Here is a 12559-nt window from a genome sequence, read left to right as displayed (position 1 = left end):
TTGGGAAGTTTTTCAATTAGTACCACTTTGGGCCTAATGCCACTTTGGTCCCCAAACTTTAACATGCGACAATTCATTACCTGAACTTTCAAAACGTGACAATCTAGTACCTGTCATTAATTAGTTGTTAATTTGTGGTTAAGTGACATTTGAAAAAGACACAAATGCCCTTTAAGTGTTATTTAATTTTCTTTATTAACCATCTAAACACCGATAAAAAATAACAGTCCCAAATCCTTGCTTTTCCATTCAAGAAAGTTGGGGTCATGTTTGAATAGAAGAAGTAAGGATTTGGGACGATTAATTTTTTGTCAATGTTTGGATGGTTGATAAAGAAAATTAGATGACACTCAAATGGGCATTTATGTGTTTTTCAAATGCCACTTAATGGCTGGTTAGCAACTAGTTAATGGTAGGTACTAGATTGTCATGTTTTGAAAGTTCGGATACTGAATTGTTGCATTTTAAAGTTTGGGGACCAAAGTGGCACTAGGCCCAAAGTACAAGGTACTAATTGCTAATTTTAGTTTGGTTTTGTCCGGTTTAGCGGTTTAGAATATCCTTAGTCACAAATGAACACAATTAGACCTGTTCATGGGCTAGACTATGTCGGATTCGAGCCGAACTTGTATATGTATCAACAGAGTACACTCAGGCCTAAGCCCGAACCCGACCTGACCATCAGGCCTAGGTCTTGAGCCCAAGTCTGAGCCTGGCCCGGCCATCGGGCCTAGTTATTGAGCCCAAGCCCGAGCCTCACTAGAAATTTGGAAACAGATTTTTTTTTCTCTTTTTATTCAATAAAAAAGTGTTTTCTTTATATTAAAAACCTTCAAAACTCAAAAATAATAAAAATCTTACTATTACTTGAAAAAAGAGAAGAACAAATAAAAAATATTATATATATATTTTTATTAAATAAAATATATTTTTATTATTTAATGTATAGTATCAAGTCAAACTCAGACTCGGCCTAAACTTTTTGAAAAAACCCAAGCCCGGCCCAAAAAAATCAACCTAGTATTTTAAGCCCGAACCCGCGGGCATAAAATTATAAACAAGCCCGACTTATAACGGATCGGCCGGGCCAGCCCGTCGGAGTACCCGGCCCATGAACAGGTCTAAACACAACTCAAACGACGAGAAACTCCTCGTAGTCAAACTGTTCGACAACAAAAGGAGAGACAAAGCCATTCAAGTCCGTGAAAAGGTGGACGGCCCCAGCGAATGAACGGTTCGAACATCGCAGTCATGTGGTGGGACCCTTCAATAACAATGGTCCAATTCCGACATACATTTAATACGTCAACGTTTCTAAACGAGTCTTCCCAACAATAGTAAAAGGATGATTATACCCTGTATTAGGAATCTAATTTCCCCAAAATCTTTTGTTTAATTACAAATTTTAATCAATCTTTAAAAATGAATCGGTCCAGCTTGCTATAAGAGCCTAAGAAACTGATATAAAAGAAAAAAATGGTGTAGTGGTACTTTCGTGAATAGTTGCATATTCCAGGGCATACTTGTTTATATTCATATTTCATTAATTATTAATCTAAAAAAATTATTCTTATAACTTATAAGCAGCTCATTTCTCTAAAAAAAAAAAAAAAATCGAATAAGCAGTTAAAATCGTCGTCCTCTCGCGCTCTTACCAGGGAATAGAAAGAGCGCTTGAACTCGCTCCTTTTTCGCCGATCGGAGTTCTTGAGGGCGACGTCACCACTCTTCTTTCGTTCCAGAAGCAGTGCGAGAGCAAATTTGAACTTGCATTTCGCAAGGTTCGCCTTCTATTAAAATTCCCTGTCATGGCTTCAATTCGATCACGCATTTTGATTTTCTAGGGTTATCTTACTCCAATCCATCTTCGGTTTCTAATTTGGGGTTTAAATGTTTTGGTTTTGAATGGATGTTTTTTTTTTTCAGCTTTGGTTCCAGAAGTTGTTTTTGTGGAAATTGTGTTTTATATTTTCTTTCTTTCTTTCTTTATTTTCTTGTTTTATTATTAATTTTTTAATTTTTGTACTTCTGATTTGGTTTTAGGATTCGAACTTTTGAACTCGGAAGTTGAAGACGTCGTTGATTTGTTGAATTGTTTGTACAGGGATTTAGGTTCCTTACCGGAAGATGCTAATGGTGGAAATTTAGAAATTTTTGTGACAATTGAGGCTGTGCATTTGTACCATGCGCTCGTTTTGGTTGAACTCGGGGTCGTCGTCGGATCAGAGTAATGGAGGCAACGACCGTGCTGAACTGTACCTTAATGTCTATGACCTCACTCCTGTAAACAATTACCTCTACTGGTTCGGGCTTGGAATCTTCCACTCAGGAATAGAACGTATGAGAGTCCTTTTTTTTTTCGACTCTTTAGTTATTAACTTGATTTCTTGTTTGGTTGAGGCTAGACATTTATGGTTGCTTCTTTAAGCATTAGTTATCCTGTCGTGGAGGATGTTTTCATAATGCAGTATGAGTTTTCTTTTGTTCTTCGTTTCTTTTTGTTTTCTGTAAAAATTATCCTGATAAAAGGGAAAAAAATTCGCTCCTTCCTGCAAGGAGGGCGGATAACTAAGGGTGAGAACAAACCCATCAATGCGGAAGTTCTCTTTTTGGATAACAGAATGAGAGTTTAATTGTGAATGAAGTTTTTAATTGCTGTAGTTGAATGAGATCCTTCATTGCTAGGTAGATTAAAAGGATAGAACACCTCATCACTAGGTAAGTTTCAATAGAAGTTCCCTGCAGATTCTGATAAACAGTAGCTATCTATGTTCTATGATAACGAGGATTCATAGTTTGAATGGAAATGTATAGGACGTGGGTTTAGAAAGAAGAGCTGCTCTGCTCTTCCCTTAGAAATCCATTTCTCATTCTCCCATCCTCTATTTTATCAGAGGTAATCCTGTTAGTTTGTCATTAAGTGTGAGATTTTAGGGAGACCTTTCCAAGGTTGTATTCTATTTCTCTTCTCGGTAATTTTCTTATTGCTATTGGTAACAGTGAAAGATGATTTTATTGGTGAGATGAAAAAGGAAAAGGCCCACCTTCCAAAGAATTAGGAAAATGGGATACTGCACAAATAGCCTAAGGTTGATATAGAATTGCATTCAGTAGAAAGTTACTACTGCACTTCTAGTCCCGAGGTCCAGTGCCCCCAAATCAATCTTCAGCTCCGCTTTGTTGACCCTTTTCCAAGTTAGAGCATCAGCGCTCTCATCCATGGATCCTGGAACCCATCTGAATGAATAGTTCAGAGATGAAAATAAGTATTTTGTTTTTCTCAAAGACCAAGGACAGCCTTTGTAGAGGAGAACCAGTTAATCAATAATCACTACTTGACTGTTCTTTTCTAAAATCATACCATATCAGCCCAGAGTAAACTAGTCCAAGGCCTTGAACAGTGTCAAATAAGGTTATGTCATTACTGCTGGGCTCGATAGCTAAGTATGATGTTTTCAGCATGGTGCTTGAGTATGACACCTATTCTATATGCTCTTTGATTTCTGTGGCAGCAACCATCGATGTTCAATTTTATTCTTTCCAAGGTTCAAAATATCGATACGCTGGTAGAGGTGTATCGGGCAGTATCGGTAGTTTTTTTAGTTTTTTTTTTTCAAATCCGGTTCAGAGGGGTTGGTCCACCCCCTGAACCGGTCAAAACTTCGATACACCCTCTGTAGGGGCATATCGGGAAGCTCCCAATATGATATGTATTGGCCGATATGGGCTGATATCTAATTTGATGATTGAGCTTGTATTTGGTTTGGGTTTGCCCAATTTATTGCACTTCTTTTGCATTAAAGAAAAAAAGTTCTCACTTATTGAACTTAGTATCGGCCAATTAAGTTTAAACAATATATGGAGACAAAGTTATGGTGCTTTAGTACCATACTTATGCTGCATTAAAAGTCTTTGCCTTTAAACTTAAAGTTATTGATACATAATACATGGATATATACATGGATGCTTGAATACATGCATATGTACATATACACATGTTTATATGATATTTGTATATGCAAATATGAAGACATGTCAGGTTTGGGATGGTTGGGTTGCCCAAGGCTTCAACCCTAACCCAACCCAAAGTTCTACCAGGTTTGTATTCTTCAACGCTAACCCTAACTCAACATATAACTTAGCTCAACCTTTTTTTTCCAGGTTGGATTTGGACTAATACAACCCAAGTTGCATTCCTATCCCTACATAGTTGTCAAAATCTTATGGTTTACAATATGATTGATGATTTGAATCTTTAAGGGGGTTTTGATTCAAACATAATGTCCGGATCCTCTTTTATAAAATTCTTACTATTATTGTTAGAATCCTATGGTTTTATTTGTGACTCTTATGATTTATACAATTTGTGCAATTCAAATCAATTCACTTAAGACCTAGTTTTCTACTTTATCATTCCTTTGATTCTTTTAATTTTTCAAGGGGATTTTTTTAAAACCATTATTGGCATTTGATTTATGTAGATTATTTAAGATCTATTTAGAAACCTTGTTGAGTTTTTCAGTCTTGGACGACGATGATGATATGTGGGTTAAAGAGCCATTATACAATATGCTAGTTAGTTTTGGGACTTGGGACTTGGGAGGGTGACTGAAAAAAATCAAGCTCTGTTAGGGAAATGGTTGTGGCGATGGCCATTGGAAAGTGAGAGACTGCGGCATGAGGTGGTGGGAAGCATTCATGGGAGTTTAGAGAATGGATGGGATGCTGGTGTATCAAAGCAAGCTAACCTGGCAGCACCTTGGAAGGCCATTCACAACACCCTTCCTCAATTCCTCAAATTTATCAGGTATGAAGTTTGTTTTGGCAATGCTGTTCGTTTTTGGGAGGATATCTGGGTAGGAGACACCCCTTTAAAGGACCTTTTCCCTTTGCTATTTTCTATTTCTTTGTATAAAAAGGAGGTGGTCTCAAAATTTGTCTCACCATTGGGAACACTCTTGGCTCCTAATTGGGATTTTGGGTTTCGTAGAGGACTAAGGGATGATGAAATTGAATCTCTCTCTGATTTGCAGGCCAGTTCCCCCAAGGCCCCAAAGATTATGGCATTTTTTTGGGAAGTATTCCATGGGAAAGTAAACCCTCTAGATAACCTACAAAAAAGAAAACCTTTCCTCTATATTTCTCTCAATTGGTGTATCCTCTGTCGAGCTCACGGTGAGGATTGTTATGATCTACTAATATCTTGCCCCTTTTCTGCAGACCTTTGTTCTTGGCTACTTTCGTTGTTTGGGAGTAGTTGGAGTCTACCAGCAGAAGTTCGCATGCTCTTCAAGCATTCTACTTTCTTTTGGCCTACGAAAAGATCGAGACTTATGTGGAGATGTGCTCGTGTTGCCCTGATTTGGACTCTTTGGGAAGAAAGGAATGTTGGAATCTTTCAAGAAAAGGAAAGGAGTAGTCAGGAATTGAAAGACTGTGTGCTGCATAGAGCAATACTTTGGCTGAAGACTTTGGAAATCTTTCATCAATTATCTTTTAATAACCTTTGGAGAAATTGGTCAGCAGTAGCGAGGTGTTCACCCCTAAAGGACAAATCAATTACAAGCTGGTTTCCTCCATCTGAAGGCTCATTGAAGCTGAACTTTGATGGAGTAGCATGGGTAATCCAGGATTGTTCAGAATGGAGGGTGTTTTGAGAAATGAGAAGGGAGAGATTTTGTTGCTCTACTCGTGTCCTTTAGGAGTTGAGGACTCTATTAGGGTAGAGCTATTAGCTGCTGTACAAGGGGTGCAATTTGCAAACCAGTTGGGGGTACAACACCTAATAATTGAAGGGGATTCCAAAGTGGTGGTGTGCTGGTTGAAAAATCCTAAAGATGCTATATGGCGCTACAAGAATGAAATGAAGAAATTCAGTTGGTTGACAAGGAATATGTTGGTCTTTGTACAGTGGGTGAGAAGATCAACAAATACTTTGTCCGATGTGTTAGCCAAGCAAGGGGTAAATAGGGAAGAATTGTTTTGGGCTCAGTTGTGATTCCTGTATTTCTTTCCTAGTTTACTTGTAAGATTCAAGGAGGGGCTGCAGCTCACGCCTCTCCTTGGGATGTTGTATGAATTCACAACTCTAAATCAGCTTCTGAATCGATAAATTTACTATTGTTCATAACAAAAAAAACAGATTAGTTAGTTTTTGAGTGATCATCCCCCCACTTGTACTATTAGAGGTAAGATCATATGGAGGCTCTTGAGATCTACAGTCCTTTGACCTGTTTGGGAAGAGTGTAATTGGAGAATGTTCTTAGGCATGGAATAAACCTAATATGCCTGAAAAGACAACATTACCATTGGGGTGGCCAATTGGACTCAGATCAGGGTCCAGGGGAGAGTTTGAAGACTTATCTAAAGATGACATAGTGAGGGAGTGGTCTTTTGTAGATTCCTCATCTTATAGATCAGTGACCCCTTAGATTGGCTCCTCCACACCCCCAACTGAACCCAAACAAAAGGAGTGATTCAACTTAATAATAGTTGCTTGTTAGGAAATCCTGTTATCTTTTGGAACCATGAAGGGAGAAACTGTAGGTAAATTAAATCTGGTTATCATTGTTGATTTTATTTGTGCAGAGCTGTTATCCTTTCTTAGGATCTATCTTTGGTGTATTCTCTTGGTTTCTCTTAGGCTGTGTTTGGTTTGAAGGAAAAAGGTAGGTTACATATGGCTAATAACATATATGTATATATATACACATTTGTTTATTAATTTTTGTTACCATGCAATCACCAAATAGGAATTCTGTTCCACTTTAACCTAGGCTGTGTTTGGTTTGAAGGAAAAGGAAGGGAAAGATAGGGAAACCTATACAAAGTTTGTACAGGTTTGTTTTCCTTTCCCTTCTCCCTACCTTTTCCTTCAAACCAAACACAGCCTTAGGTTAAAATGGAACATAATTCTCATTTGGTGATTGCATGGTAACAAAAATGAATAAACAAATATGTGTGTGTGTGTGTGTGTATGTTATTAGCCATATGTAAGTACTATGGAATTTCATTATAGCTGTTAAGGCATCTAGATGATTCTAGGTGACAATGGAGCACCTAATCAGCTAATCGTATAGGTACCTGTCTAGGCAATAAACTGTTGCAAAGAGAAAGCTAATTCCTAGGTTAGTTCCCTAATTTTACATACCAATCAGCATGCGTATAAATTGAAAAAATTGCAATGCTCTTAATAAAGGTCATTACGCAAGTTGAAACTCGGGGGTATTGGGAGGAATAGACTGGATATGGTATATGTATATGTTGGGTAAATTACTTAAGCCTCCTCTATACTTTGACCTCTGCAAAAGCCTCCCTTCATGTTTTCAAGTAAATATGCAAACACACTCCTTCTGTTAATTGTCATAACAGAAAACATTAATGTAAGGCTTTAAATTTTTAAAATTTTTTAAAATCCCATTTTTTCCCATGAGAAATTTTATTGTATTAAAGATTTACCAAATTACCACTAAAATGTGATTCACTTTATTTAAGTGGGTTTCATTGTTCACTTCATCAAGTGAACAACAAAGGCCAAATTAGGGTTGGACTTAGACCTCTCCCATTAGCAGAAACGCCATACTCAGGCAATCTGAAAAGGGAACAGTGGTGTTAACCATGCACATTTGTAATAGTCGTAATTTTAATGTAAGGCTTTAAATTTTTAAAATTTTTTAAAATCCCATTTTTTCCCATGAGAAATTTTATTGTATTAAAGATTTACCAAATTACCACTAAAAGGTGATTCACTTTATTTAAGTGGGTTTCATTGTTCACTTCATCAAGTGAACAACAAAGGCCAAATTAGGGTTGGACTTAGACCTCTCTCATTAGCAGAAACACCATACTCAGGCAATCTGAAAAGGGAACAGTGGTGTTAACCATGCACATTTGTAATAGTCGTAATTTCAATGTTGCTATTGCAGGATAGTTAATGGAAGAATGTGCATATTTATTTGAAATGTGAAGGGAGAGTTATTCCGTGGTCAAAGTACAGGATAGGTTTAAGTATTTGTCAAAAAACAAAGAGGAGGTGTCATTTGCCCATATATGACCATTTTTTCTATGAATAACAGAAACTGATTTTTTTTTTGAAGGGCTACACGGGGTAGCCCATCCCCCAACCAGGTGCAGGCAGGATTTGATCCTAAGTCTCCGCTATGACCAGTATGAGACCTTACCAACCAGCTGGTTGGCACCTTACAGAAACTGATTTATTAGATTAATAAAGTGAGAGATAAACTCTCTTAACTCTCCCAAAGACGGACTATATATGTTTAACCATAATTATAGAATTTTATCATAGCTGTTAAGGCATCTTGGTGATTCTAGGTGAAAATGGGGCAACATGGATCATTTATGTTTTAATGATAAATCCTTAAACAAAGCATAAATAATATATATAACATATAATTGGATGTATTAACGCACATAGTAATAATATATAACCTAGTAATTATATTACTGTAAATATACTCCTATTGACTGAAATGGGTTAATACATACAGAGTGCATAATTAGTTATCTGCTCCATTAAGATGTTTGTGCCTATATTCTATACCTCCTGTCTTTTTGATTGCTTATGTGATAGCTTTCCAAAACACCTAGTTCAGTGCCCAGTCGACACCTAGATGATACTGTATAGGTCCTTGGCACTTGTGTTGTGTTATTAGAGAAGCTAATTTCTTGGCTTCTAATGCGATTATGGAAACTCCTTGTTCCTCTAGATCTCAGATCTACTGATGAGATAGTTGATTCTCTAGCTAAGTGACGAAGAGTAGGGAGTGAGATGCATTTGGGATTCAACCATTTTAGGGTAGTACAGGGGTGAATTGGATGGGTTGTTTATTTTCTTGTTCTTTGTGTAACAATTCTTATATACTTATTTTTGCTTACTGTTTTAATGGATTCCTTTACTTTTATTACCAATCCCCAAAAAGAAGTTCAATAAAATAATTCCCTTATCTTGCCTTAAAAATGAGCTCATTTCACCTTGTGATTTAACGGCCCCCCTTTTGATTATTTTAAGTTTTTTTTTTTTTTTTTTCTTTTTGTTCTAGAAGGCATTTGTTTGACTTTGAGAGTAAGGAGGCCATTTATTTAGTTGGACTGTTGGACTTTTCTGATGGTGTCTTTCTTGGCCCAATCAATGAACGTGGTAGATTTTGTTTCTAGATAGTCATGGTATCTTTTCTTGCTCCTCTTTTCCTAGGAGTATCAATCCTCAATTTCTCACCACAGTTAAAGCAATCTGGCTTGGTCCAACTCACCCTAAAATTGGACTTTATTACAAGGTTGTGCACCAAAGTCACACATGTGAGATTCTCCAATCTAGAAGGAAAACTTGGTCACCATCTCCATACATGTACATGTGCTTCCTGTGCCAAGCAACGAACAGGGAAACCTACAACTTCTTTATTGTCTTGCACGTATCCTTCAGAAATATGGACCCATCCTTACCACTTTTTGGAGCCATTGGCAGGCACCTATTGATATACCATCATTTTTTGCCACTAGCTTTTTTCTGCCCCCACAAGAAGCATATGCAGTGTTTAGTGAGAGTGGAAGTTAATTCAGAGTTTGTCAATGGACTGAAATATTATGATGTTTTTTCCTTGATAAGGAGTGGCAACAAGGAATCTTATATCTTTAATTTGTCTCATCACCATCTGAAATAAAAACAATGTGAAAAAATAGTAAATGGTTCCACATTATCTAAATCTATTTTACACCAAAACAATCTTAAACTTTGTCCAAATCAACATTGCTAAGAACCGGACATTTTTGGCTGCAAGTTCCTGGCCCAAATAGTTGAACCCAGTATAATCAGACTTTGACAATAGTTATTCATGTCATCATGTCAAGTTTATGGGAGAAAAGAAATAGAAGAGAATTCAAGGATAATCATTTCTCTACTACTCTTTTTAAAAGTTTAATTCTTGGTTAATTCTTGGCTGTTTATCTTTCTGCAAGGATAAATCAAGTCAATCAATCAGGTGATTAGCTTTATTTTTTTACACGTTTGTACTGCAGATAGGTTGACCAATATGTCCTTTCAATAATTTCTGTTCTGGTGTGCAAAAACAAGTCATGCATGTAGTGCTAGTGTGATAGATGGTTGTCACAGACGTTTACATCATCAAAGACTGCTGACAGAAAGAAGGATATTTGTGCATATACAAAGGGATTGTGGGATGCCTAATTTTCTTCTTTCTGATTTAGAGTTTTTTTTGAACATGGCTTATGACACCAACATGGGTCATGTATTTTAGTGGAGTTGACTGATAAAATGGTTTCTGTTACTGCTGAATCATCATTATGCATATTAACAAGATTCTTTTTCCCAAATTGACAAAACAGTACATGGGTTGGAGTATGGATTTGGAGCTCACGAGTACCCAACAAGTGGAATATTTGAAGTGGAACCAAGAAGCTGCCCTGGTTTTATTTATAGACGGTCAGTGCTATTGGGCACAACTGAAATGTCCCGTTCAGACTTCCGTCTGTTCATGGAGCACCTGTCTGGAAACTATCATGGGGATACTTATCATTTGATTGCTAAGAACTGCAACCATTTTACCGATGATGTTTGCATGCGTCTCACTGGAAAACGCATTCCTGGTTGGGTGAATCGTCTTGCCAGATTAGGTAAGAGAGAAGTTACTTCGCAACCATGCTTTCTTTCAAGTGTTCAAAGTAGCTTCTTGACATTTATCTGTTAATCTGGAGAGTGTTGTCATTTCAGGTTCATTTTGCAACTGTCTGCTACCAGAAAGTATTCAGGTAACAGCAGTTAGGCACCTACCTGATCATCACGTATGTTCTGGTGAGTTTTTCCTACTCAAGCATGTACGAAAAGATTTTATTCATGTCAATTGGATATACGAAAAAAAAAAAAATTCTTACTCCAGTCATCTGGCTTATGGAACTTGGTGCATCCTGTAGTTTATATCAAGGTTTTTAAAACCGAACCGGACAACGAACCGGTCAGCAGTGCGGTTCCTGGGTTGAATGGTCCGACTGTTTGAACCGAAATGGATGGCCCATTCTGACAAAAAATAAATAAAAAATAAAAAAAAACTAAAAACGGCCAAAAGTGTTGGATGGTTTGAATGGTTCGGCCGCCCAGGTCAGTGGTTTGCTGACCAAATCAACCGTTTTTGGTGAAATAATTGTTCTGGGGTAAGTTTTTCCGGTCCGACTGTTCAGTCCGGTCCGGTTTTGAAAACCATGGTTTATATATCCAATGAAAGGCAAGAGCATATGCCGATAGACTACAACATACTTGTGTATAAAATATATTAAATATGTATGATGATAGCACCAGGACAGGATGGACCAAGTTGGGCTCGGCCAGGCTTTGAGGTACTTAGCCCAATCCCATCTTGCCAGCCGCTGGTTCTAGGACTACCTCTTTTGATTTTATTTTGTTTTGTTCTATACTTTTTTTCTTTTATTCATTCACATGATGAATCTGGCGTCATGGAGCCTATAAGCCTATTAAATGCCTTCATCATGAACTACAAGTATACCACATAACCGGTTTCAACACATTGTTCTTGGTTCATGATGGAGGTGCATACAAACTCAATGGCTCTTTGACCTCTAGGGGCCAACTGATTTATTACCCTTGCTATTCCATGACCATGTGGAGTTTTCTTCGTCATTTCTCAATCTTGTCTCATGCAAGAAAATCAAGTTTATGCGCATGCAAAATATCTCTCTCTCTGCTGTCTCTCTTTCTCTCTCTCTCTCACACACACCCCTTTTGGCCCTCCAATTTTGACTGGTCACTTATAAAATACGATTATGCAGATATTGAGTCAGAATCTGTTGCATCATCACCATCAGCAGGGAGTGAAGAGGAAGCAGACCATCATTTACTAACAATGCCAAATGGTGATGTGGCATTTCTAAGGGAAAAACCAGTTAGGCTTGCACAGGAGGTCCTGTGATTCTTTTAGTACTTCAATCTTGTATCTGTTGTTTGTACCAGTAACTATTTATCTGAATTGTATCAATTGGCACTTAATTTTCTTGGTTCTGATTGGGTGGCCTGAGGCTCAGATCTCTGTTGCTGGACGCTGATGTGATGGATCGAGGTCCTAATATTTTGCCCTACCCTAAATTTGTTTCTCTGTACATTCATACTTTTGTTTCCCAAATTCTACTGCGCAAGTTGTAATTTGTGCCATATGGAACGTAGATTTAATGAAATTAATGTGTACAGCTCTTCTTTTACCGTACTAAATATAGTGCTTTTGGGTTGAAGAGAGATGGCTTGGTTTAGTGATTGATCATGTTGGGAATCTTACAAATGCATAAAATCCTCCAATCCCTGGTTTTGTTTCTATAAGCTATAATGAAAGAGTTTCATTTTCTCTCTTTCGGTCCATTTTCAAACTTTCTAAGTTCCAATAATATCCTTCTTTATTTGTCTTTTTGCTACATCTTTCGTTGATTGCTTTTTTATCGAGTCAAAACATAGGAGCGGTACATGGCAATGCCCTGTTTTACCCTCCTATTGTTCCTATATTTTTACCGGCCTAGTATATCTGCC

The 12559-nt window shown here is 37.4% G+C and overlaps 1 protein-coding gene across 1 annotated transcript; it reads left to right on the top strand.

Annotated features, from left to right (window-relative positions):
* The first annotated feature begins 1598 nt into the window (after positions 1–1598).
* On the top strand, positions 1599–12250 carry LOC104610481 (deSI-like protein At4g17486). The gene is made up of 5 exons (XM_010277110.3): positions 1599–1781; positions 2105–2338; positions 10360–10647; positions 10745–10825; positions 11815–12250. Exons 2-5 carry the CDS (start codon positions 2185–2187, stop codon positions 11952–11954), a joined length of 663 nt encoding a protein of 220 aa, XP_010275412.1. The 5' UTR covers positions 1599–1781; positions 2105–2184; the 3' UTR covers positions 11955–12250.
* Positions 12251–12559: the final 309 nt, after the last annotated feature.

The sequence above is a fragment of the Nelumbo nucifera genome, chromosome 1, assembly GCF_055504915.1.
Source record: "Nelumbo nucifera cultivar China Antique chromosome 1, China Antique-T2T, whole genome shotgun sequence".
Lineage (NCBI taxonomy): Eukaryota > Viridiplantae > Streptophyta > Magnoliopsida > Proteales > Nelumbonaceae > Nelumbo > Nelumbo nucifera.
This window is presented reverse-complemented; position numbering and strand designations above follow the sequence as displayed.